Raw genomic sequence first — 24,155 nt, 5'->3', positions numbered from 1 at the left:
GTATACAATCAGACCATATCTTGGTAAAATGCATGAATCAATGTAATGTTTAACTTATTACTTGCAGATAAAAACACATACAGATAATTTCAAACACACACCACTGCTGTGGTTATCAGACATCCTCGAATCGAATTTGAAATTCGAATTTGAAAATGGTAGAATCCAGTTTTGTTTGGCAGCGGAACGCGTCATCACTGAATTGATAGGAAAAGCACTGGGGGCTTGTCTGGACGAATGGCGAATATGGACTATCAGCGGGACGTTCAAAATTTCAGGAGAAATGCAAGTGCTCGGTCCTCGTGTTCCTCTCTTGCAATGGAGATAAAAAGAAAGAAAATAAGTGAGAGCACTGTATTCTTGCAATCAGAGGTAATGTGCCAGTTTGTTTGTTGTCAACCGATTAGCTAACTACTAGGCTAGCAAACTGAAGTTTTTCGGTAACTGATGCCTGTCTAACGAACGCGTCAGCTAGCTAACAAATAACGTATCCAGCTGAGTTTACGATTTAACGCTATGTATAGCGTTACAGTAGTGTTATAATTTGCGCTCTAGCTAGCTAACGTAAATGCAGAAATATTAATGGTTTGCTAACTGTTCCAACGCTTTCTTTTATGATCACTGATTTTGTAAAACACTAGCTTCAATTCAATCTATGTGATACGTTACTACATCCACTCTGGCCCTGTCCAGAAACAACCCAGCGTCGCTGTAGCCAAGTTATGTAAACGTCATCTCCACGATATGTTGAGTTTTACTTGGCTACATAGCCTCTGTCTAGGCACTTATACTGACACTTATGGAGATGTATATTTCCTTATGATAGTGGCTATTTCTGAATAGAATTTAGCTAGCAGCAGTGGTGTAAAGTACTTAAGTAAAAATACTACTACTTAAGTGTTTTTTGTTGTTGATATTTGTACTTTACTATTTTTATTTTTGAGTACTTTTATTTCACTACATTCCTAAAGAAAATAATGTACTTTTTACTCCATATATTTCCCTGACAGGCAAAAGTATTCATTACGTTTTGAATGCTTAGCAGGACAGGGAAATTGTCCATTAGTAAATTAAAAAAGGGAATGGTGCTGTCTGGTTTGCTTAATATAAGGAATTTGAAATGACTTATACTTTTGATACTTAAGTACATTTATCAATTACATTTACTTTTGATACTTAAGTATATTTAAAACCAAATACTTTTAGACTTTTACTTGATTCATTTTCTATTAACGTATCTGTACTTTTACTCTATGTAATGTGATACTCCATTAGCGGTTACAGGATAGGTACTGTTTGGCATAGCACATAGACAAGAATATTCTATTTCAAATCTCCTCTCATTGATTCAGACAGAGACGGTACACTTTGTTGGATAACTTCACGGAACAAAAAAAATATTTATTTTATAACTGAGCATTTTCAAAATGTAAAACGAACCACCTGCAACTGGATACGGACATTTTAGAATATGCATGTATTGGCCGAATGGGAACGAATATGGCATCGTTGCCAAGATAAGGTTGGTCGAAAAATCTCTGCTATGCCAAATTGCACCTGTCATGTGACGGCTAATGGAGCGTCACATTAGCCAGTTACAATATGCTAGCTGCGTAGATTGGACCCGTTTCTCTCCTACATAACGATTTTTCAGTGGTCACAAAGAACACTTCTGCTTTACATGTTTATCGAAACGTTCATTTTTTTGCTCTATTAACAAACTAATGTTCTTGCAGGCAAAATGCTTGAAAATGTCTACATCTGAATGACACTCATGAAATTAAAGAGGACATGAATTTGTTGTACATAAAACAGATTTCTAAGAAACTAACAGGTGACAAAATAGAGGAGAAAGAGATCCAGGCTAAATAATCAGAAAACTGTACTATTTGTAGCCTATACTTTCTTTAGCCTCTCACACCATCAGATGTCTGTGGTGTAAATAAATGATTTAGTTTTTTAATAAAAGTCATCCCTATGTTAATGGTTTATTTGTTGGCTTTCCTCTTGTGTTCGAGCAAAGACCACCCAACATGTCATGCACATCAAACCCTGTCAATCTTTTGTCTGCCCAACCATACATTTGTGTCATGTTTTGAGTTTCTTTATTTCAGAGGGATTAAATTCTGTTTCAAATGAGTGTTTTTGAACCATTTAACATTCTTCACATTTTGTCTTGGCTCTATTGACATGCCTTCCAGTATCCCTCGTTCACCAAGATCTGTGTCCTCACCCAGAACCCATCACTGTCTCCTGTCTGTGACATGTCACATCCTTTAGCTAGAGGAGATCACCAAACTCCTTAGTTACCTGTCTCCTGTGAATCCACACTATTGTAATTCACTCTTTATATTACTATGGTGTTATCCCCTCCTACAGGACTCTAACATGCAGGAGAAGATAGACTTTGAGATCCGCATGCGGGACGGGACCTACAAGCTCCTGGTGGCCAGCACCAATAGAGAGCAGATCCTGAATGCCTCCAAGAACCTCCTGACCTGCAACACTCGGATCAAGGCCTACATGACAGAAATGCACAAGGAGAACCATGATATGAGAGTCGCATCTCAGAGGTAAAGATAGGCCTCCTATTGTCTGGTTATGTGTGTTTGTTTGTGGAGTCATGCTCCGTAAGTGAAGTTGAATTTCTAATGTGTTTTGTGTGCCATAGACTATCAGATCGAGTTTCAGATGATCGTGTGGCCTGCAGAGGAAGAGTGGCCTTGTCTGGTAAGATCCTTCTCTTTATTTGTCAGAAGGGAACAATGACTGTCCTGTATCATTTTTGATATTCATGGAGATCATTAGATATTTGAGCCGAGCCACTTGTCTTAGCACCGTTGTTGGAAAGTATACTGGGATTCTTCCATTTACTGACAGGTTTGTCTTTGTCCTCCACTGTAGGGCTGCGCATACCGTTGATGTGGAAAGACTCTGACCACTTTAATAACAAAGGGAGTGAGTAGATTGTCATTTATTGTTTTCAGTGAAGGAAAAGGAAAGCAACATAGGAGAAACCGATTCCCTGGAAATTCACTTCATTTCATTTAGACTGAACCTAATAACTAAAGCAATTCTCATATACAAGACATGTCCTTGCCAATATTCAAAATATGTATTCTGAGTCTGGATGTAGTTATGGTTGTGAATCCTGGTTTTAGGCACGCGGCGGGTTGCCATCTTCTGCCTGATGAGAATTGGATCTGAAGTTTTTGACACTGAGATGGTGGTTGTGGACAGATCGATGACTGATGTTTGTTTTGAGGGTGTAACAGTTTTGTAAGTATTCACCACAAATACAAACTCGTATTGTTGAAATGGGATACCTTGGTTCTATGTCTGCAGGACCCTATCATCTTCTCTCCAGTTTCTTGTTAAAGATGCACTCCGGGATCCAAATTTGTAACATATTGGATTCGTAACATATCAAACGAATTACAAAGCTCGATGATATCATATCATACAAAATGGATGACGTAGTACACAAAAAACAGGGACCACTTTTGGCGTGTGAGCACCACTTTCAAAACTACTGGCTGAAATTATACAAAAGTTTGAGAATGCATCTTTAAGTGTTCTGAATCGGACATTTCCCTCCTGATTGACAGTAACGGTGTTGGGCCTGCCTTCGAGCTGAAAGTGGAGCTGTATAGCTGTGCCATAGAGGAGGAGACCATCCTGGTCAACACCCCAAAGAAACTGGCCAAGAAGTTACGCAGCTCTTTTGGCAGGGCATCTGGGAGGAAACTCTGCCCCCTGCTTGAAGCTGGAGACCCTGATGCTTTCCTGCAGTCCAACCCAATACCGCTGTACGTGAGATGTAGTTAAGACCCAGAGTTTTCCCTGGTCAGGTCTCATGGTCAGGAACAACGTTGGGTGCTGATTATATGTAATGGGTAGGCCCCAGTTTTACTGCACTGTAGTCACCCCTTTTGGTTTGGCAGTTGTTGCCTTTTGCCTAGTAAGTCATCTGGTTAGTCTTGTATGTTAAATCACTTTGGGTCTCTGTCTGTCCTTCCTAGGGGGGCAAGGTACAGCCTGCTGGCGTACACCTCTCTGGGCTTGGCCTGGGCCGATGGGGCCTTCCAGTCCCATTCTCTCATAGTCCTCCAGGATGGTAAGAGCAACACTTCATTGGACATTCTTATATACCGCATTGCGTTAAAGATACATTTCATTGCATGTTTTTGGCTTCAGAAATGGTCACACTATGCCTTGTTTGAACTCTTTTCTCTTTAGCTGAGTCGTCCTCCTGGCTGCCCCTCTATGGGAACCTCTGCTGTCGTCTAGTTGCCCAGCCCGTCTGTATGACCCAGGACATGATGAATGGCTATCTGATTCAGCAGGTGAGCTAACTGTTATCAACTCTCTGACTGCTCCCTGACAAACTATAGAGTACCATATCTGGCCCTGCCAGTCATGCCCTGATAAGTAGAGCTAAAACCTTCTTTAATCATATAACATACCATTCTATGGCGTAGAAAAGTAAACCAATGTCTTACCGTAGCTCACTACATAATACCCATAATAATTGTCTTCTATTCCAGCAAAGTGTGGAGGGGCTGTCCCGATACTGCAGCCTGTACTGTGTGCTCAAGGCTGGGAGGCTGTTCTGCTACTACACCCCTGAGGAGATTACTGCCAAGGTGGATCCCAGCCTCATCATACCCACCAACAAGGTAGACATTGCCATGGTAACCGACCAAAATCATTGTGATAGAACAGCACATAACTGTTAGTTTTCAGTTTTTCATCCCTGGGCTTTCCTGCTGTTTCTCTGTCCAGGACACTAGGATCCGTGTGGTGGATAAGGGCCCTCAGAAGAGGTCCAACAGTCTGACCATCACCAACCCAGTGGTGGGGGGGGCTCTGACCAACATCTTCACAACTGACAGCAGGGAGGAGCTGGAGGACTGGATGGAAGCATTCTGGCAGCACTTCTACGACCAGAGTGAGTGTTTGGAAGAGTTAGCAAAAACCTTAATCTCATGCTCTTTCTTTCACAGATTTAATCCAAATTGTATTTCTCCACCCAATGCTCTGATCTGATTTATCTTCTCTCTCCCAGGTCAGTGGCAGAACTGCTGTAGTGAGCTGATGAAGATTGAGGTTACGTCACCAAAGAAACCCCCACTCTTCCTCACCAAACAGGCTGACTCTGTCTACAATGACCTGAGTAAGTCCAGTGCCCTAAACCTTTGACTACATATTGTCTTAGATTTTTCTGATATGCAGTTTTGGGTGAGAAAATACGACTTATTTATTTTTCAAATGAGCCCTGCAATACACACAAATTAAAAATAAAATGCCATCAATCAAATAATAAAGAAATCAAATGAATACAATCCATCACATAATCAAATAATCAGTCAGATCATGTGAACTCTGAAGAGGTCAATAAGTTTCTGTAAAACTGCCTTACAGAAACCAGTGTTGGGACCTTCTTGCTGTCAGACACTATTTATATACTATATGATTAATTTAGTAAATTTTCCATCTTGTTCTAAAGGTATAAATTCTCCTGGAAAGTTTGAGAGTATCACCGACATCATCCACAGCAAAATTGAGGAAACAGGGGGCCACTTCCTCATTGGTGAGGAGGAGGCAAGGGAGCCTCCTAAATGGTCTGCTCTGTTTGACGGGTCCATCCCCATGGTGGTGCAGAAGAGTGTTTTATCTCCGGGCAAAGAGAGTCCCTGTCCCAGCCCAACTCCCAGCTCTGTCTCCAATGACAACAAGAAAAGGCGTGCCCCGCCCCCACCTGCTGACAAGCAGCCTTTCAGCCTCCCACCAGCCAGACCCCCTCCTCCGTATCAGGAAAAGGAGAACGTTGGGGCGCGAACCAAGTCGGGACGACCTTCGCTGGACGCCAAGTTCTCTGCCATCATCCAGCAGCTGCAGAGGAACCCTGGTGGCCTGTCCAGAAAGAACGCCCCCCTGGGCCAGATAGAGCCTCCCCAGCAGGACTTGGAGTACCCCCAGACTCCTGATGTCCCCCACAGGCCTGCCCCCGTCCCTGCTCCACGCAACAAACTGAGGAAGTCCTTTAGGGAGAAGATGAACCCTAAAGCCTGGTGACTGACTGAACCTCACCTGGGACTAAAGCCTGGTGACTGACTGAACCTCACCTGGGATTAAAGCCTGAAGCCAGGGTCACCAGTGGCCCAAATATGCCTTTTAACTTTTACTAATAGGACCTATTTGGGTGTTTTTAGGGACATTTCTTAATGACTAAGCAACCTTCCTTTAATGAAACTGTCTTATTCCAATGTGTGTCCAATAACTCACTGTAGGAATATTATCATGTATAGACTGCAAATACACTTCTGAATGTGGTACCTTTGGGATAAATAATTTTCTCTTGGTATGGTGTGCCTAACAACTATGATAATAGACTATGATAATAGTCCTTAATGCATTGGCCTTTCTAACCGTAATATATCACTGAATCGATATATATTGAACACTTATCAGCGAATAGTGGATCTAATGTAAGCATTGCATGAAATAATCTTATAGGCCAGTAGAGCAGAAAATAATTTCAGTTTTGCACTGCACTCGATATAAGCAGTGGCCTGAAGATTGAAATGGAACAATTCACTTTCTAGCGGACCAAACTAATGCACAGTACACTGTGGCCTGAGCAAGTTATCACTTTGTTTTCTATTCTTTTTAAAAACTTTTTTTAATAAGTAGAGCAACAATGCGTTTTAAGGAACTGTTTTGGAATTGTAGATGTATCATTATTGTTCCAAATAATTAGCCATTTATTTAGCCGTTAGCACTTGTTTAGTAGTTAGGCTAGCATTTGCTAAAATACACAGGATTTCAAAGCACCATGCCGTTTGTCATTTTTTAATACATTTTTTAATGCGTATTCGTTAACAATATTCGGTGAAATATGTCTAAAGTTAATGGTTGTACTAGAGTTTTGTTATTGTTAAATGCATATTGTTGATGGTCTGTGTAGCCCTAACGTATTCGATTATCTTGTTTCCCTCTCGTATACTGTAAGATATCTAACGGTCTTTGATGTTGTGGATTAAAATCCATTTCTACTACTTTGATTTGGTCCAACTAATGCTTAATGTGAGCTTTGACTTTAGCCTGCTGACGATCTTGTGCCATTTCTAAATGTAAAAACTAGAGGTCGACCGATTATGATTTAACGCCGATGTCCGATTAAATCGGCAATCTTTTTATTTTATTTGTAATAATGACAATTACAACAATACTGAATGAACACGTAACTTAATACATCAATAAAAATAAATTTAGCATGTTCAATTTGGTTTAAATAATGCAAAAACAAAGTGTTGGCACATATCGCACTTTTACTTCTCCATGTAAAAAAGCTAACGTTTGAGTTCCTTGCTCAAAATATGAGAACATATTAAAGTTGGTGGTTCCTTTTAACATGAGACTTTAATATTCCAAGGTAAGAGGTTTTAGGTTGTAGTTAATATAGTATTTATAGGACTATTTCTCTCTTTACCATTTGTATTTCATATACCTTTGACTATTGGATGTTCTTATAGGCACTATAGTATTGCCAGTGTAACAGTATAGCTTCCGTCCCTCTCCTCGCCCCTACCTGGGCTCGAACCAGGAACACATTGACAACAGCCACACTCGAAGCAGCGTTACCCATCGCTCCACAAAAGCCACAGCTCTTCCAGAGCAAGGGGAACAACTACTCCCAAGTCTCAGAGCGAGTGACGTTTGAAACGCTATTAGCGCACACCCCGCTAACTAGCTAGCCATTTCACATCGGTTACACCAGCCATTAGGCTGATAGGCTTGAAGTCATAAACAGCGCTGTGCTTGCGAAGAGAACGCACAAAAGTGCTGTTTGAATGAATGCTTACGAGCCTGCTGCGGCCTACCATCGCTCAGTCAGACTGCTCTATCAAATCAGAGACTTAATTATAACGTAACACACACAAATACGAGCCTTTGGTCATTAATATGGTCGCATCCGGAAACTATAATTTCGAAAACAAAACGTTTATTATTTCAGTGAAATACGGAACCGTTCGGTATTTTATCTAACGGTGGCATCCCTAAGTCTAAATATTCTTGTTACATTGCACAACCTTCAATGTTATGTCATAATTACGTAAAATTCTGGCAAATGAGTTCGCAACGAGCCAGGCTGCCCAAACTTGAATATACCCTGACTCTGCGTGCAATGAGCAAGAGAAGTGACAATTTCACCTGGTTAATATTGCCTGCTAACCTGGATTTCTTTTAGCTAAATATGCAGGTTTAAAAATATACTTCTGTGTATTGATTTTAAGAAAGGCATTGGTGTTTATGGTTAGGTACAGTTGTCCAACGATTGTGCTTTTTTCGCAAATGCGCTTTTGTTAAGTCATCCCCCTGCGTTGCATCGATTATATGCAATGCAGGACACGCTAGATAAACTAGTAATATCATCAACCATGTGTAGTTATAACTAGTGATTATGATTGATTGTTTTTTATAAGATAGGTTTAATGCTAGCTAGCAACTTACCTTGGCTTCTACTGCATTTGCAGAACAGGCAGGCTTCTCGTGGAGTGCAATGAGAGGCAGGTGGTTAGAGCGTTGGACTAGTTAATTGTAAGGTTGCAAGATTGGATCCCCCGAGCTGATAAGGTGAAAATCTGTCGTTCTGCCCCTGAACAAGGCAGTTAACCCACCGTTCCTAGGCCGTCATTGAAAATAAGAATGTGTTCTTAACTGACTTGCCTAGTTAAATAAAGTTATTTAAAAAATCGGCGCCCAAAAATACCTATTTCCGATTGTTATGAAAACTTGAAATCGGCCCTAATCGGCCATTCCGATTAATCGGTTGACCTCTAGTAAAAACTAGTAACCAAAATATCCTCCATCATAGTGCAGTTGTACCAGGAGATGGCGGTAACACCTTAAGCAGGCTAAGCACATCCACATACTGCAGCAAATGCTGTATAATCAGTTGTGGGTAACGTGACTCAAATCACTTTTAGAAAGGGCAGACTCACTGACGTAACATTGCATATAACTATCTGCTATAAATGACCACTGCTGTCCTTTTTAATGTGAATAATACTGCTTGTCCTAGATAACAGCATTTGAAGATAACACCCAATATCAGCTAATACCATTCTAATATAAGGACACTTCATCACTCCCTAATCAGACCTAGGTACGGTCTGTACTTTTATAAATATCTAAAATATCTCTCAACTGAAAACGTATTACCAGTCTGCATACGGCCACTATTAATGGAACACAAAACCTTTCTTTGAATTTTTAGGAACCTTCTGTTCCAGACATACTGTCAGCAAATTGCATTAAGATGTTATGAGTATGACCCAACACTGGTAAAATGCTTTGGAATAGATTTGTAGTTGGGTCTACATGACATTTCAATATTTCACAATGAATCTTCTTAGGAAATAAGTTCCATTTCCCAATCCCACCCATCTGTGGTATAGTACCACCACAATTAAGGGGAGAAAGACATTCGTAGATAGTAAAATATTTTAATTAAATATACAGAGGATCATATAATACAAAATGTTTTTCTTGTTTGCCAGCTGAATCATTGGTAAACAGATGGCACATAGTATCAAAAACACTTGAAAGAAAAACAACATGGAAACAATGTGGAAAACAAGAACACAAAACAAGCAAATAAAAAAATGTCCTAACTTTAGTGTTCAGATCTAAATGTAAGGTGACCTGTGACATCTAGATTGTGTAACCAGCTGTATGCATTTATACTATTTACAGATTATAACATATTACACATGATAACAGACAGTCAAAAGTATTTACATTATTAAAAAGTCAGACATAGAAAGATGCCAGAGAATGGATTTGAACGTTATTAAGGAACTTAAACGTCACTTACTGACGCTGCTGAGGCAAACATGACATTAAGAGCATGTCATTGTGAATGAATGTTATTCTTAAAGGAAAATAATTCCACCCAAAAACTATATTTTGCTATTTGTTTCATTAGTCCATTGTTGATATAGTCCCAAAATGTTTTGCATTTCAGCAATCAAGTTTTCAAGATGTATAACATTAAAAATACAGAAAATACGCAGCAGCATATGATGCGAAATAGATCGTAACGGCTGTATTTCTGTATCTTGCAAGTTGTATATCTTAAAAACCTGATTGCTGACATGCAAAACATGTATGTATCAAAAACTATATCAACAATGGACTAATGAAACAAATACCAAAATATAGTTTTTGGGTGGAGTTTTCCTATAAGTGTCTGCTCAATCTCAGTCGATTGGCTTTAAAACAAATTTAAACAGCAAATGTGTTACCTATATTTCACATGTTCCAAATACCCATTAAGCGCAGTTATGATGGTTGTTAACCCAGACCAGGTGCTATTATTCCTCGGGCGCTACACGCTGCCTTTTGATCACTATGTCTGGCAGTGGCACATAAATCTATTATAGTAGCCATTCTCTACACCAGTGCTTAACTATCCCTGTGCTAAACGGTAACTATAGTACTATACAATTACAGTCCAATGAGTTTGCACTGCAATGTGATGATAGAATGGAACCTTATAACTGTAATAGTAATAGATTTATTTTATATAGCGCTTTCCATTATACAGATAATCTCAAATACGCTTAAAAACAAAAAACTAAAGTACATGCAGTTCTTGGGCTGGACAATGGTCTTCAACTGAGGCTGGCGCGTCCAGGCCACATCCTACTCCGGTGGGCTGCACATACTGTAGGCCAAGCCTACAACAGTCTCCTGAAAGTCAGTCATGATCGAAAACTAGTGCTGCAACCCCTAATCGAAGATTAAGAAAGGCACAGATATTCACAAAGCAATAATCTACAAGACACATTCGTATTTATCATGCATTATGCTGTTGAATGAAGGAGGCGCAGTAAACAGCCTTAGACCAGTGATGTTTCAGAGCTATGTCAAGATAAGAGCTGTCAGATGTCACAGTAGGCAGCATCAGTGACTCATGTTAAGCGCAGTATAAATACCTTCTGTTCAATATATTAATGTATCTGGGTCACTTTCCCACCTCTCAAGGGTCAACAAAACATTTTGAGAGAATGTTCCTGACAAACGATACGACTTGCCTTAAAAACAACTGATGAAAAACGTCAAATGTGGTTTCTTCACAGCTTGGGTGTTCTGATGAAAATGAGCTGTTATCTACATACAATACCTCAGCACCTTGTGGTTTTGTACAGCACCTTGTTTTAACACAGTCATTTCTAAGACGTGTAGTGGTCTAATACATGAACACAAAGAGGCCACAGCACCACACTAGAGAGCTGTAAACAGATCCAGAACATTGATTGAAGGTGGAGTAGCCGAATGCTTAACAGTTGCATGAACTTTTCCGATGGTAAATCTTGTGAAAATAGTTTATTTTAGATAGTCCCCTCATGTTTTTAAGTGTTTCAACCTGATAAAAATCCCCAGAACACATTTGGAGGATGAAGTTGTCGCATTGCAGTGATTTGGAATCCAATCCTTTGGAGTCCCAGCAAATATGATTATCCCCCTGACATGCATGCCAATGGCTTTTCTCTGTCTCCCTCCACACTCAAAGATAATAAGAACCTGACTGTTGAGTGAGAGAAACAACCTGGTTGGTGAACACAAACACTACATAGAGTGCAAATTTATCCAAAGTAACTAAGTGGTGATACAGTGCAAAAAAACACAAAAATACACAAAAATGGAACTGTGTGCCTGACTAAAGAGTTAATCCACCATCTACAGTTAATCAGTGTTGTCATGCTTACTGAAGAATAGAACACTAGATCCACTGTCCCAGGGTGAGACGGTTAAGCTCCACGTGGGTCCGTCTGTTAGAGTCTGGTGCTGGGGTGCATGGAGGACAGCTGTGGGTGGGTGAGGGTGGACAGGGGGTACAGGTGGTGCAGGAGGTCCCCGTACAGGGCCGCCCCCCCAGGGTGCCTGTAGAAGTGGTGGGGGCTGGGCTGGGAGGCCATCAACTGCCTCTGTAGCATCATGGAGTGGAAGGCTAGCGGAGGGACCAGAGGGGACACGGCTGTCTGGCTCTTCAGGTACTGGAGGTTGTGATGGAGGGCATCCTGCATCCCGGGGTACATCCCTGGGTAGAAGGGCGCGTGGGGAGGGTAGGTGTGGCCCTCGGGAATGTGGCTGTGGAGGTGGAAGTGGACGGCGTGCGCCGGTTCGGCTGGTTTGAGCTCCTCTCCCTGTGGGTCGCCTCGGCGGACAGAGCCGGCGGGGTGCATGGGGGTCACCACTCGCACCTTGCGGTCTGGCACCCCCTCATTCTCTAGTTCCCCCAGGCTTCTCTTACTGGGTCTAGAGGCACCAACAGCCTCAGCGTGGCTTTTAGGGTTGAAGAAGGGCTGAAGGGGTTCCAGGTGTTTGGTGCTAGATATAGTCATCGGAGGGACTCTGCACGCTTTGGGGTGACAGTCTAAACTCTGGTGCACCATGGGATACGGGAGGCCACAGAAAGAGGGCTTTGTGAAAGACATCCTTTGAGAGACAGGCTTGGAAATACTGAAATCTCGAGGTTCCTCTTCCATTGGTCTATCCCCATGTGTTTGTGTCCTCTCAGAGAAGTGGGGAGCTCTGTAAGTCAAATATTCTCTGTCAGAATTGTTTGAGGAGAATACCTCGCTGCTCTGGCGTTCCCTGATAAAATGTCCATGTTTGTCTCTGTTGGGATAACTGTCCATTCGCTCTTGACTCAGACAGTTCTCTGTCTGCCGGTAGAGGTTGTGTAAGTGAGGGGAGGAGTAGCAGTCACCTGCGTAGCCTGGTGGTGCCTGACTGGGCTGCTGCTGCAACCGTGTCTCCCCTGCGTTCTCCTCTCCATCCTGGGTCTCAGTCCTGTGGAGGTAGGGGTGCCAGGGGGGGTGGAGCTGGGGCTGGAAGTGGCTCACTCTGCAAGTGAAGGGCTCAGACAAATCCCCCAGAGGACTCCTCTCTTGCTGGGGTTTGATGCTCTGGGCGTGCTGGATGACAGAAGGCCTGAAGACAGGAGCCATCTCTGGGCTATCCGGCAGGGAGTCCTGCCTCAGTTTCACCACCTCTTCAACACAACTGTCGCTCACATCACCCACGCTGGCTGACGGAGTGGGAGGAGGAAGAGGAAGAGGAGGGGAACTGAATGAGTAATGATTTGTCTCACAGACTTGGGAGAGGAGCTTCTTCTTGGCTAGTGGGGACATGACCCCCAGGTTGTCCTTTGAGTACGCTGTTGGCATGGGCATGTGACACTGATTAATCTCTTTGTTTTTACTGGGGGAGTCCTGTTTGTCTGTGATTAGCTCTGTGGAGTACTGCTGCAGTGGGGGTGGGCTCTGCTTACACATGGGCAGCACCTTCCCCACCCTCCCACCATGTCCATAACTGAGACTGTCTGTGTCTTTAGTTACCGGAATGTCAGGATTGCTTGGGTCAGGTAGACTGCTATACCCAGGCTTACTGTTGTTGTCCCAGTGGTATGGATATGGGGTCTTAGACAGGGTTCCATCAGCTTGGTCCCTTTGCTCAGGGTTGAGTTTGTCTGACTGTGGCTGTTGGGGATGTCTCCACTCGGACAGTGGAGACAGTTCACTGTGGAGGACAGGTGTGGCTCTGTGGCAGTCTGTGTTGGGGGGATTCAGTCGCAAAGGTTCCTCCTCGCTCACTGTCTCCTCTTTCTTCAGGGTGAGTTGTAACTCCTCCTCTTCAGGCTCTTCTCTGGGCAGAGGATCCTGCTTCATGGCTGCTGGCTCCTGGTTGTCCCCTTTCTTCTCAGATACCTTAGTGGGAAAACACATGCCATACTGTTATTCTTTTTTTGTGTGTACTTTTTACTCCTTTTTCTCCTGAATTTCGTGATATCCAATTGGTACAGTCATGTCCCATCGCTGCAACTCCCGTACGGACTAGGGAGAGGCGAATGTCGAGAGCCATGCTTACTCTGAAACAAGATCTTGACACACTGCTCGCTTAACCCGTGTGACACAGCCTGGGATCGATACCGGGGCTGTAGTGACAACTCAAGAATTGCAATGCAGTGGCTTAGACAACTGTGCAACTCGGGAGGCCTCCATACTGTTATTCGATACATAGACATGATGCGTGTGTGATGTTAGCATATGTTATCTTTTCTAAGAAAGAATGTGTGTGAACCAGTGTTTGTGAGAGCCTGAGACAGACGGACAGAAAACTAGTGGGACTGACCTGTGAGAGCTCCTGGCTTTTTGCAGTGTCCCCTCTCTCCCTCTTCTTCCTGGCCCCCTGCCTCTGGTGTAGTCCACCTTTAGGTCGTTTTGCTGTGACCCCTTTGTGTTTGGCACCCCCCTCTTGGGCTCCATGCTCCTGTTTTTTGGGTTTTGCTGAGGGGAGGGGTTTGTCTTCCTCTCCTTTGGTGTGCCTCTCGTAAGGTAGGAGGAGCCTGGAAAGGTCAGAGTGGAAGAGACTGAGTTAACCTAAATCTGACACAAAGTTAATATGGATTTATCACCTCTTACCCTGCCCATGTAGCTGCAACATAACATGTCTAAAAAGCAACAAGTCTTTAAAGATTCATGTTCTTTTATTATATATGATTTATTTTTACCCCCTTTTTCTCCCCAATTTCGTGATTATGATCTTGTCTCATCGATGCAACTCCCCAACGGGCTCGGGAGAGGCAAAGGTTGAGTCATGCGTGCTCCGAAACATGACCCGCCAAACACCCGCTCGCTTAACCAGGAAGCCAGCTGCACCAATGTGTCGGAGGAAACACCGTTCAACTGACCACCGAAGTCAGCCTGCATGCGCCCAGCCCACCAGAAGTAGTCGCTAAAGCGCAATGAACCAAAAAGCCTCCCCGGTCAAACCCTCCCCTAACGACACTGGGCCAATTGTGCGCCGCCCTATGGAACTCCCGGCCACAGCCAGTAACGACTCCCAGGCTGTAGTGACGCCACAACACTGCGTTGCAGTGCCTTAGACCGCTGCGCCACTCGGGAGGCTAAAGATGAATGTTTAAATGCAAACCATCATAGGTCTGGGAATAAGAAAATAAATCAATTTATAAGATAACTCCCCCACACAGTAATTTTATTTTTATTTTATTTTACCTTTATTTAACCAGGTAGGCAAGTTGAGAACAAGTTCTCATTTACAATTGCGACCTGGCCAAGATAAAGCAAAGCAGTTCGACAGATACAACAACACAGAGTTACACATGGAGTAAAACAAACATACAGTCAATAATAAAGTATAAACAAGTCTATATACAATGTGAGCAAATGAGGTGAGAAGGGAGGTAAAGGCAAAAAAGGCCTTGGTGGCAAGGTAAATACAATATAGCAAGTAAAACACTGGAATGGTAGTTTTGCAATGGAAGAATGTGCAAAGTAGAAATAAAAATAATGGGGTGCAAAGGAGCAAAATAAATAAATAAATTAAATACAGTTGGGAAAGAGGTAGTTGATAGGGCTAAATTATAGGTGGGCTATGTACAGGTGCAGTAATCTGTGAGCTGCTCTGACAGTTGGTGCTTAAAGCTAGTGAGGGAGATAAGTGTTTCCAGTTTCAGAGATTTTTGTAGTTCGTTCCAGTCATTGGCAGCAGAGAACTGGAAAGCGAGGCGGCCAAAGAAAGAATTGGTTTTGGGGGTGACTAGAGAGATATACCTGCTGGAGCGTGTGCTACAGGTGGGAGATGCTATGGTGACCAGCGAGCTGAGATAAGGGGGGACTTTACCTAGCAGGGTCTTGTAGATGACATGGAGCCAGTGGGTTTGGCGACGAGTATGAAGCGAGGGCCAGCCAACGAGAGCGTACAGGTCGCAATGGTGGGTAGTATATGGGGCTTTGGTGACAAAACGGATTGCACTGTGATAGACTGCATCCAATTTGTTGAGTAGGGTATTGGAGGCTATTTTGTAAATTACATCGCCAAAGTCGAGGATTGGTAGGATGGTCAGTTTTACAAGGGTATGTTTGGCAGCATGAGTGAAGGATGCTTTGTTGCGAAATAGGAAGCCAATTCTAGATTTAACTTTGGATTGGAGATGTTTGATATGGGTCTGGAAGGAGAGTTTACAGTCTAACCAGACACCTAAGTATTTGTAGTTGTCCACGTATTCTAAGTCAGAGCCGTCCAGAGTAGTGATGTTGGACAGGCGGGTAGGTGCAGGTAGCGATCGGTTGAAGAGCATGCATTTAGTTTTACTTGTATTTAAGAGCAATTGGAGGCCACGGAAGGAGAGTTGTATGGCATTGAAGCTTGCCTGGAGGGTTGTTAACACAGTGTCCAAAGAAGGGCCGGAAGTATACAGAATGGTGTCGTCTGCGTAGAGGTGGATCAGAGACTCACCAGCAGCAAGAGCGACCTCATTGATGTATACAGAGAAGAGAGTCGGTCCAAGAATTGAACCCTGTGGCACCCCCATAGAGACTGCCAGAGGTCCGGACAACAGACCCTCCGATTTGACACACTGAACTCTATCAGAGAAGTAGTTGGTGAACCAGGCGAGGCAATCATTTGAGAAACCAAGGCTGTTGAGTCTGCCGATGAGGATGTGGTGATTGACAGAGTCGAAAGCCTTGGCCAGATCAATGAATACGGCTGCACAGTAATGTTTCTTATCGATGGCGGTTAAGATATCGTTTAGGACCTTGAGCGTGGCTGAGGTGCACCCATGACCAGCTCTGAAACCAGATTGCATAGCAGAGAAGGTATGGTGAGATTCAAAATGGTCGGTAATCTGTTTGTTGACTTGGCTTTCGAAGACCTTAGAAAGGCATGGTAGGATAGATATAGGTCTGTAGCAGTTTGGGTCAAGAGTGTCCCCCCCTTTGAAGAGGGGGATGACCGCAGCTGCTTTCCAATCTTTGGGAATCTCAGACGACACGAAAGAGAGGTTGAACAGGCTAGTAATAGGGGTGGCAACAATTTCGGCAGATAATTTTAGAAAGAAAGGGTCCAGATTGTCTAGCCCGGCTGATTTGTAGGGGTCCAGATTTTGCAGCTCTTTCAGAACATCAGCTGAATGGATTTGGGAGAAGGAGAAATGGGGAAGGCTTGGGCGAGTTGCTGTTGGGGGTGCAGTGCTGTTGACAGGGGTAGGAGTAGCCAGGTGGAAAGCATGGCCAGCAGTAGAAAAATGCTTATTGAAATTTTCAATTATGGTGGATTTATCAGTGGTGACAGTGTTTCCTATCTTCAGTGCAGTGGGCAGCTGGGAGGAGGTGTTCTTATTCTCCATGGACTTTACAGTGTCCCAGAACTTTTTTGAGTTAGTGTTGCAAGAAGCAAATTTCTGCTTGAAAAAGCTAGCCTTGGCTTTTCTAACTGCCTGTGTATAATGGTTTCTAGCTTCCCTGAACAGCTGCATATCACGGGGGCTGTTCGATGCTAATGCAGAACGCCATAGGATGTTTTTGTGTTGGTTAAGGGCAGTCAGGTCTGGGGAGAACCAAGGGCTATATCTGTTCCTGGTTCTAAATTTCTTGAATGGGGCATGTTTATTTAAGATGGTTAGGAAGGCATTTTTAAAAAATATCCAGGCATCCTCTACTGACGGGATGAGGTCAATATCCTTCCAGGATACCCCGGCCAGGTCGATTAGAAAGGCCTGCTCGCTGAAGTGTTTCAGGGAGCGTTTTACAGTGATGAGAGGAGGTCGTTTGACCGCTGACCCATTACGGATGCAGGCAATGAGGCAGTGATCGCTGAGATCTTGGTTGAAGACAGCAGAGGTGTATTTAGAGGGGAAGTTGGTTAGGATGATATCTATGAGGGTGCCCATGTTTAAGGCTTTGGGGAGGTACCTGGTAGGTTCATTGATCATTTGTGTGAGATTGAGGGCATCAAGTTTAGATAGTAGGATGGCTGGGGTGTTAAGCATGTTCCAGTTTAGGTCGCCTAGCAGCACGAGCTCTGAAGATAGATGGGGGGCAATCAGTTCACATATGGTGTCCAGAGCACAGCTGGGGGCAGAGGGTGGTCTATAGCAGGCGGCAACGGTGAGAGACTTGTTTTTAGAGAGGTGGATTTTTAAAAGTAGAAGTTCAAATTGTTTGGGTACAGACCTGGATAGTAGGACAGAACTCTGCAGGCTATCTTTGCAGTAGATTGCAACACCGCCCCCTTTAGTAATGAAAAGCTCCAACTTATATTGGAAGAGGACATTCGCTCTAGGAAGTTATATTAAGATTAAATGGATACTTCGGGATTTTGAGATCAATGAGGCCCTTTATCTACGTCCCCAGAGTCAGATGAACTCGTGGATACCATTTTTATGTCTCTGCGTCCAGTTTGAAGGAAGTTGCTAACTAGTGTTAGCATAATGCTAACAGTTATTACTTCCAGTTAAATCAAATCAAATCAAATTTTATTTGTCACATACACATGGTTAGCAGATGTTAATGCGAGTGTAGCGAAATGCTTGTGCTTCTAGTTCCGACAATGCAGTAATAACCAACAAGTAATCTAACTAACAATTCCAAAACTACTGTCTTGTACACAGTGTAAGGGGATAAAGAATATGTACATAAGGATATATGAATGAGTGATGGTACAGAGCAGCATAGGCAAGATACAGTAGATGGTATCGAGTACAGTATATACATATGAGATGAGTATGTAAACAAAGTGGCATAGTTAAAGTGGCTAGTGATATGTGTATTACATAAGGATACAGTCGATGATATAGAGTACAGTATATACGTATGCATATGAGATGAATAATGTAGGGTAAGTAACATTATATAAGGTAGCATTGTTTAAAGTGGCTAGTGATATATTTACATAATTTCCCATCAATTCCCATTATTAAAGTGGCTGGAGTTGAGTCAGTGTCAGTGTGTTGGCAGCAGCCACTCAATGTTAGTGGTGGCTGTTTAACAGTCTGATGGCCTTGAGATAGAAGCTGTTTTTCAGTCTCTCGGTCCCAGCTTTGATGCACCTGTACTGACCTCGCCTTCTGGATGATAGCGGGGTGAACAGGCAGTGGCTCGGGTGGTTGATGTCCTTGATGATCTTTATGGCCTTCCTGTGACATCGGGTGGTGTAGGTGTCCTGGAGGGCAGGTAGTTTGCCCCCGGTGATGCGTTGTGCAGACCTCACCACCCTCTGGAGAGCCTTACGGTTGAGGGCGGAGCAGTTGCCGTACCAGGCGGTGATACAGCCCGCCAGGATGCTCTCGATTGTGCATCTGTAGAAGTTTGTGAGTGCTTTTGGTGACAAGCCGAATTTCTTCAGCCTCCTGAGGTTGAAGAGGCGCTGCTGCGCCTTCTTCACAATGCTGTCTGTGTGAGTGGACCAATTCAGTTTGTCTGTGATGTGTATGCCGAGGAACTTAAAACTTGCTACCCTCTCCACTACTGTTCCATCGATGTGGATAGGGGGGTGTTCCCTCTGCTGTTTCCTGAAGTCCACAATCATCTCCTTAGTTTTGTTGACGTTGAGTGTGAGGTTATTTTCCTGACACCACACTCCGAGGGCCCTCACCTCCTCCCTGTAGGCCGTCTCGTCGTTGTTGGTAATCAAGCCTACCACTGTTGTGTCGTCCGCAAACTTGATGATTGAGTTGGAGGCGTGCGTGGCCACGCAGTCGTGGGTGAACAGGGAGTACAGGAGAGGGCTCAGAACGCACCCTTGTGGGGCCCCAGTGTTGAGGATCAGCGGGGAGTTATTGCACTAACGCTAGTTAGCATTGGCTTGCGAAACTACCTCAAACTTAATACTGGACACAGAGACATAAAAATGCTATCCATGAGTTCATCTGACTGGAGAAATAGATAAAGGGCCCCATTGACAAAATCCCGAAGTATCCCTTTACCAGAGATGCTAGGCCTACAACTGTGGCGTAGACAAAAACACATAACTTTAACCTTCATTTTGACACTTGACTGACCAGAGTACACAGTGGTGGTGGATGTGAGTCAGTTAGCATAGACTAGAGAGCATGCTGCAACACAGAGCTGGTATGTGCTGAGAGAGCTGTGGAGCCAACTAACACCTGGCACTGAGCCAGCAGATGAGGCAAGGCAGAGGCCCCCAGTCAGGGCTTGTTAATCTTTACATCACATTACCGTGGAAACAGTTAACACACTACAGCTGCTAGACTAGAGTAACTAAAGAACCATCCATTCTGACTGAGCTGTGCTGTTGATGAGACTAATTACAGGGTGGATTGTGACATGAAGGGGGCTATTATTACCAAGATCTTATCAAATGTGTGAAACAAAATATGGACCAACATAAATACTGAGAAAAACATGTTGAATAATACTGTACAGGTGGAACACCACAAAACAGAGTATCAAATATTGAAAAGAGGTAGTAGCAACCAGTGATGGAATGTTCAATATTATTTGGAAAGCCTCGCCCATAACTTTAAGGCCAGCTATTATAATAACAATCCAAATGCTATTTGGAAATAACTTCTCAAACCTTCTCAAGGCATAGAATTATTCTCATGTGTGCACATAAAGTTGTTGCTCAATTTCCTCTTTAAGGGACATTGTGGTAGAACAAACCAGGAATCATGCATGAGTGGTTTGCTTCTTCTTCACAAAGAGAAATGCCTTTAAGAGTTGAAGTGGCTCAGTGGGAATTTTGTTATTTTTTCTACAAACCAAACTGCTGGCAGCAGAGGCAGTAAAACTACATTTCATACAGCTGGCACCAGGCCCCAGGCCAAGAAAGGAAATATACAATTAAATGTGACTTATTTGAAAGAGGGAGAGGGAGGAGAGAAGAAAGACAGATGTTAATGTAGAGAAACAATTATTCACCATAAACCACTGCACTGTTGAGAAATAATGTGGTGAACTCGACGTGACTAACTATATAAATAGGGTGAGGAAAATAGTGAGTAATTTCATATACACACTGTCGAGCTGCTCTCACGTTTCCAATCTGTGAGGATACCATCTGCTGTAAGATTGAATACCATGCCATGCTAAGTTTGGCACCTAGCAATACCAATTATAAATCAGTATCTATCGGCAGACATGGATGAGAATTACATAATCCATAATCATAATTTTGTGTTGGGAGATGATGACCCATTGTCTTATATCTGGGTAAGAACATGACTGCTTTTCCCGATATCACTTCTCAAGAATGCCATTGAGAGGTGAAGGTACCGTCCACACTGGTGTGGTTATCACACCTCGGTTGAACATTCTCCTAAAATCCATGTTACATCACACAAAGTGTTAAACTTAATATTCCAGACACAGTATCTTGACATTTAAATTTTATTTGGAAATTAACTAAAAATAACAATGTTCTTTTGGCACGACAGGATGCTTGATTCTTTTCTGCTTCTCTGTTCCTGAACAGTTAACTATGAAGAGTCACACTATAAATAGCACCTGCTCTGTAAAAGACTCACTGAGAGAATAAGTACAGGGAGAGCATATAATATTCTCCTGATCACGTAATACAGTAATGGTAATACAATATGACTTATGTAATTTCCTGAAAGCAGGGTGCCTGGGACAGTCTACAATCGAGAGGCCATGAAAGGAATTCAGTCCGCTATGAAGGCTCTTTGGACAGTAATAGGTTACATTTATGTAAATATAGGGATTTCTCTTATATAAATCCTTGGTGGAGTTCAAAGCAGAAAATGCGTCTCAGAGGAACACTTCTAGTAATGAATATGACACACAATATCAAAATCAAATGCAAGGTATTTTCTTGCACACTAGAGGGCAGAAAGAGCACAACATGACAGACATGGAAAAGTCAATGAGGGAATAACTCAATGAGGGAACAAGAGCTTACATTTTGGCGAGGTCAATAAATACTTAACTTCCGGTTGTGGCTATTGAGCCTTTCTTTACATGAGCAGCCATTTTCCATGATGTTCATAGTACATTCCAGTATGCAACCTAACCAGTAATAAAAAATACAAAAGTTAAATAGGCAAAAGAGGCAGACAGGTCTTTCTCTTTCATATTGGAATGTAATTAGGCTACAACTACATTTCTTAATATAATGTAGGCCTATTATTGTAAGATTCTTTGGAAATCAATACAATTGTAATTCAGTGACAAATTAAATTAAGCATGTGCGTCCCATTAAAATAATGGATTTACATGCCAAACAAGCAACTAAGCAATAACATTATGTTTTTACTAACAACAAGCTGGTCTTTCATCTGAGTTAAAGGGGGATTGGTTTGTGGAATCCAGGAAAGGCCAAGTCACCAAAGTGGTGGAAAACCCCTGCAGACTATTCCATTAAGTACTTTTCCTGGTGATGAAATTAATTTGAGCTGGCGCTCTGTTTATTTCAGAGGCTTTCTTAAAGGCCCAGAGCAGCCAAAAACATGATTTTATATGTGTGTTTTACATATACAGAACAGTCAAAAGTTTGGACACACCTACTCATTCAAGGGTTTTTCTTTATTTTTTTTTACTATTTTCTACAATGTAGAATAACAGTAAAGTCATCAAAACTATGAAATAACACACACAGAATCAAGTAGTAACCAAAAAAGTGTTAACTTCTTGGTGACAGGGGGCAGTATTTTCACGTCAGGATGAAATGCATGCCCAAATTCAACTGCCTGCTACTCATCCCCAGAAGATAAGATATGCATACAATTAGTATATTTGGATAGAAAACACTCTGAAGTTTCTAAAACGGCTTGAATCCTGTCTGTGAGTATAACAGAACTTATTTAGCAGGCAAAACCATGAGGACAATCCATTCAGATTTTTTGTTGTTGTTGAGGTCCCTCTCTTTTCAATGAGTTTTCATTGGGAATCCAGATTTCTAAGGGACCTTCTTGCAGTTCCTATCGCTTCCACTGGATGTCAACAGTCTTTAGAAATTGGTTGTGGTTATTCCTTTGTGTAATGAAGAAGTACGGCCAACTTGAACGAGGGTCACTTGAAGTGTACTGTTAGATAGAGGCACGTGACCAGAAAGCATACTACATTTTGTTTTCTTCCTGTATTGAACACAGATCATCCCATCTTCAATTTTATCGATTATTTACGTTAAAAAATACCTAAAGTTGTATTACAAAAGTAGTTTGAAATGTTATGGCAAAGGTTACAGGTAACTTTTGAGATATTTTGTAGTCACGTTGCGCAAGTTGGAACCAGTGTTTTTCAGAAATTGCAGCCATCCCATTTGGTTTGCACATAGTGGGATTATCATTTGTTTTACAACAGGACAATGACCCAACACACCTCCAGGCTGTGTAAGGGCTATTTGACCAAGAAGGAGAGTGATGGAGTGCTGTATCAGATGACCTGGCCTCCACAATCACCCAACATCAACACAATTGAAATGGTTTGGGATGAGTTGGACCGCAGAGTGATGGAAAAGCAGCCAACAAGGGTTCAGCATTGTGGGAACTCCTTCAAGATGGTTGGAAAAGCATTCCAGGTGAAGCTGGTTGAGAGAATGCCAAGAGTGTGCAAAGCTGTCGTCAAGGCAACGGTGGCTACTTTGAAGAATCTAAAATCAAAACTAAATTTTCATTTGTTTAGCACTGTTTTGGTTACTACATAATTCCATGTGTTATTTCATAGTTTTGATGTCTTTACTGTTATTCTATTCTTGTGTAAAAGCATAGTTTGGGGTCTCTTAGAAATGTCCTTGTTTTTGAAAGAAAAGCATTTTTTTTGTCTACTAAATTAACATAACATTGATCAGAAATACAGTGTAGACATTGTTAATGTTGTAAATGACTATTGTAGCTGGAAACGGCTGATCTTTAATGGAATATCTACACAGGCATACAGAGGCCCATTATCAGCAACCATCACTTCTGTGTTCCAATGGCACGTTGTGTTAGCTAATCCAAGTTTATCATTTTAAAGGGCTAATTGATCATTAGAAAACCCTTTTGCAATTATGTTAGCAAAGCTGAAATGGTTGTCCTGATTAAAGAAGCAATAAAACTGGCCTTCTTTAGACTAGTTGAGTATCTGGAGCGTCAGCATTTGTGGGTTCGATTACAGGCTCAAAATGGCCAGAAACAAACTACTTTCTTCTGAAACTCGTCAGTCTACTCTTGTTCTGAGCAATGAATGCTATTCCATGCAAGATATTGCCAAAAAACTGAAGATCTCATACAACGCTGTGTACTACTCCCTTCACAGAACAGCGCAAACTGGCCCTAACCAGAATAGAAAGAGGAGTGGGAGGCCCCAGTGCAC

At 42.5% G+C, this 24,155-nt stretch overlaps 2 protein-coding genes across 4 annotated transcripts in view; one reads left to right on the top strand and one right to left on the bottom strand.

The window, feature by feature from the left end:
- Positions 1 to 178: 178 nt before the first annotated feature.
- rtkn2a (rhotekin 2a) lies at positions 179 to 7,129 on the top strand. Its single transcript, XM_021612577.2, has 12 exons — positions 179 to 372; positions 2,380 to 2,573; positions 2,672 to 2,730; positions 2,905 to 2,958; positions 3,162 to 3,279; positions 3,609 to 3,809; positions 4,023 to 4,117; positions 4,240 to 4,346; positions 4,548 to 4,679; positions 4,786 to 4,951; positions 5,069 to 5,176; positions 5,510 to 7,129. Exons 1-12 carry the CDS (start codon positions 238 to 240, stop codon positions 6,076 to 6,078), a joined length of 1,938 nt encoding a protein of 645 aa, XP_021468252.1. The 5' UTR covers positions 179 to 237; the 3' UTR covers positions 6,079 to 7,129.
- Positions 7,130 to 9,496: 2,367 nt separating this feature from the next.
- The window catches only part of LOC110529906 (AT-rich interactive domain-containing protein 5B), a 69,485-nt gene continuing 54,826 nt past the window's right edge, over positions 9,497 to 24,155 (bottom strand). For all 3 annotated transcript variants that reach the window (XM_021612563.2, XM_036986006.1, XM_036986009.1), the window contains 2 exons: positions 14,209 to 14,422; positions 9,497 to 13,784 (listed from right to left, as the gene is read on the bottom strand). In XM_021612563.2, coding sequence (XP_021468238.2) covers positions 11,847 to 13,784; positions 14,209 to 14,422 — 2,152 coding nt within the window. In that variant the 3' untranslated portion in view covers positions 9,497 to 11,846. The remainder of the gene's footprint in view (positions 13,785 to 14,208; positions 14,423 to 24,155) is intronic.

The sequence above is a fragment of the Oncorhynchus mykiss genome, chromosome 1, assembly GCF_013265735.2.
Source record: "Oncorhynchus mykiss isolate Arlee chromosome 1, USDA_OmykA_1.1, whole genome shotgun sequence".
In the NCBI taxonomy this organism is placed as follows: domain Eukaryota; kingdom Metazoa; phylum Chordata; class Actinopteri; order Salmoniformes; family Salmonidae; genus Oncorhynchus; species Oncorhynchus mykiss.
The sequence above is the reverse complement of the archived record's forward strand: the minus strand, read 5'-3'. Positions and strand labels throughout refer to the sequence as shown.

What these genes read in the sequence shown, in the direction of transcription:
- rtkn2a (XM_021612577.2), top strand. Translation starts at nt 238, where the DNA reads ATGGCGAATATGGACTATCAGCGGGACGTTCAAAATTTCAGGAGAAAT. An exon ending in TCATCATACCCACCAACAAG is followed by an intron (nt 4,680 to 4,785) that starts GTAGACATTGCC and finishes TTCTCTGTCCAG; the next exon opens with GACACTAGGATCCGTGTGGT. An exon ending in CTCTGTCTACAATGACCTGA is followed by an intron (nt 5,177 to 5,509) that starts GTAAGTCCAGTG and finishes CTTGTTCTAAAG; the next exon opens with GTATAAATTCTCCTGGAAAG.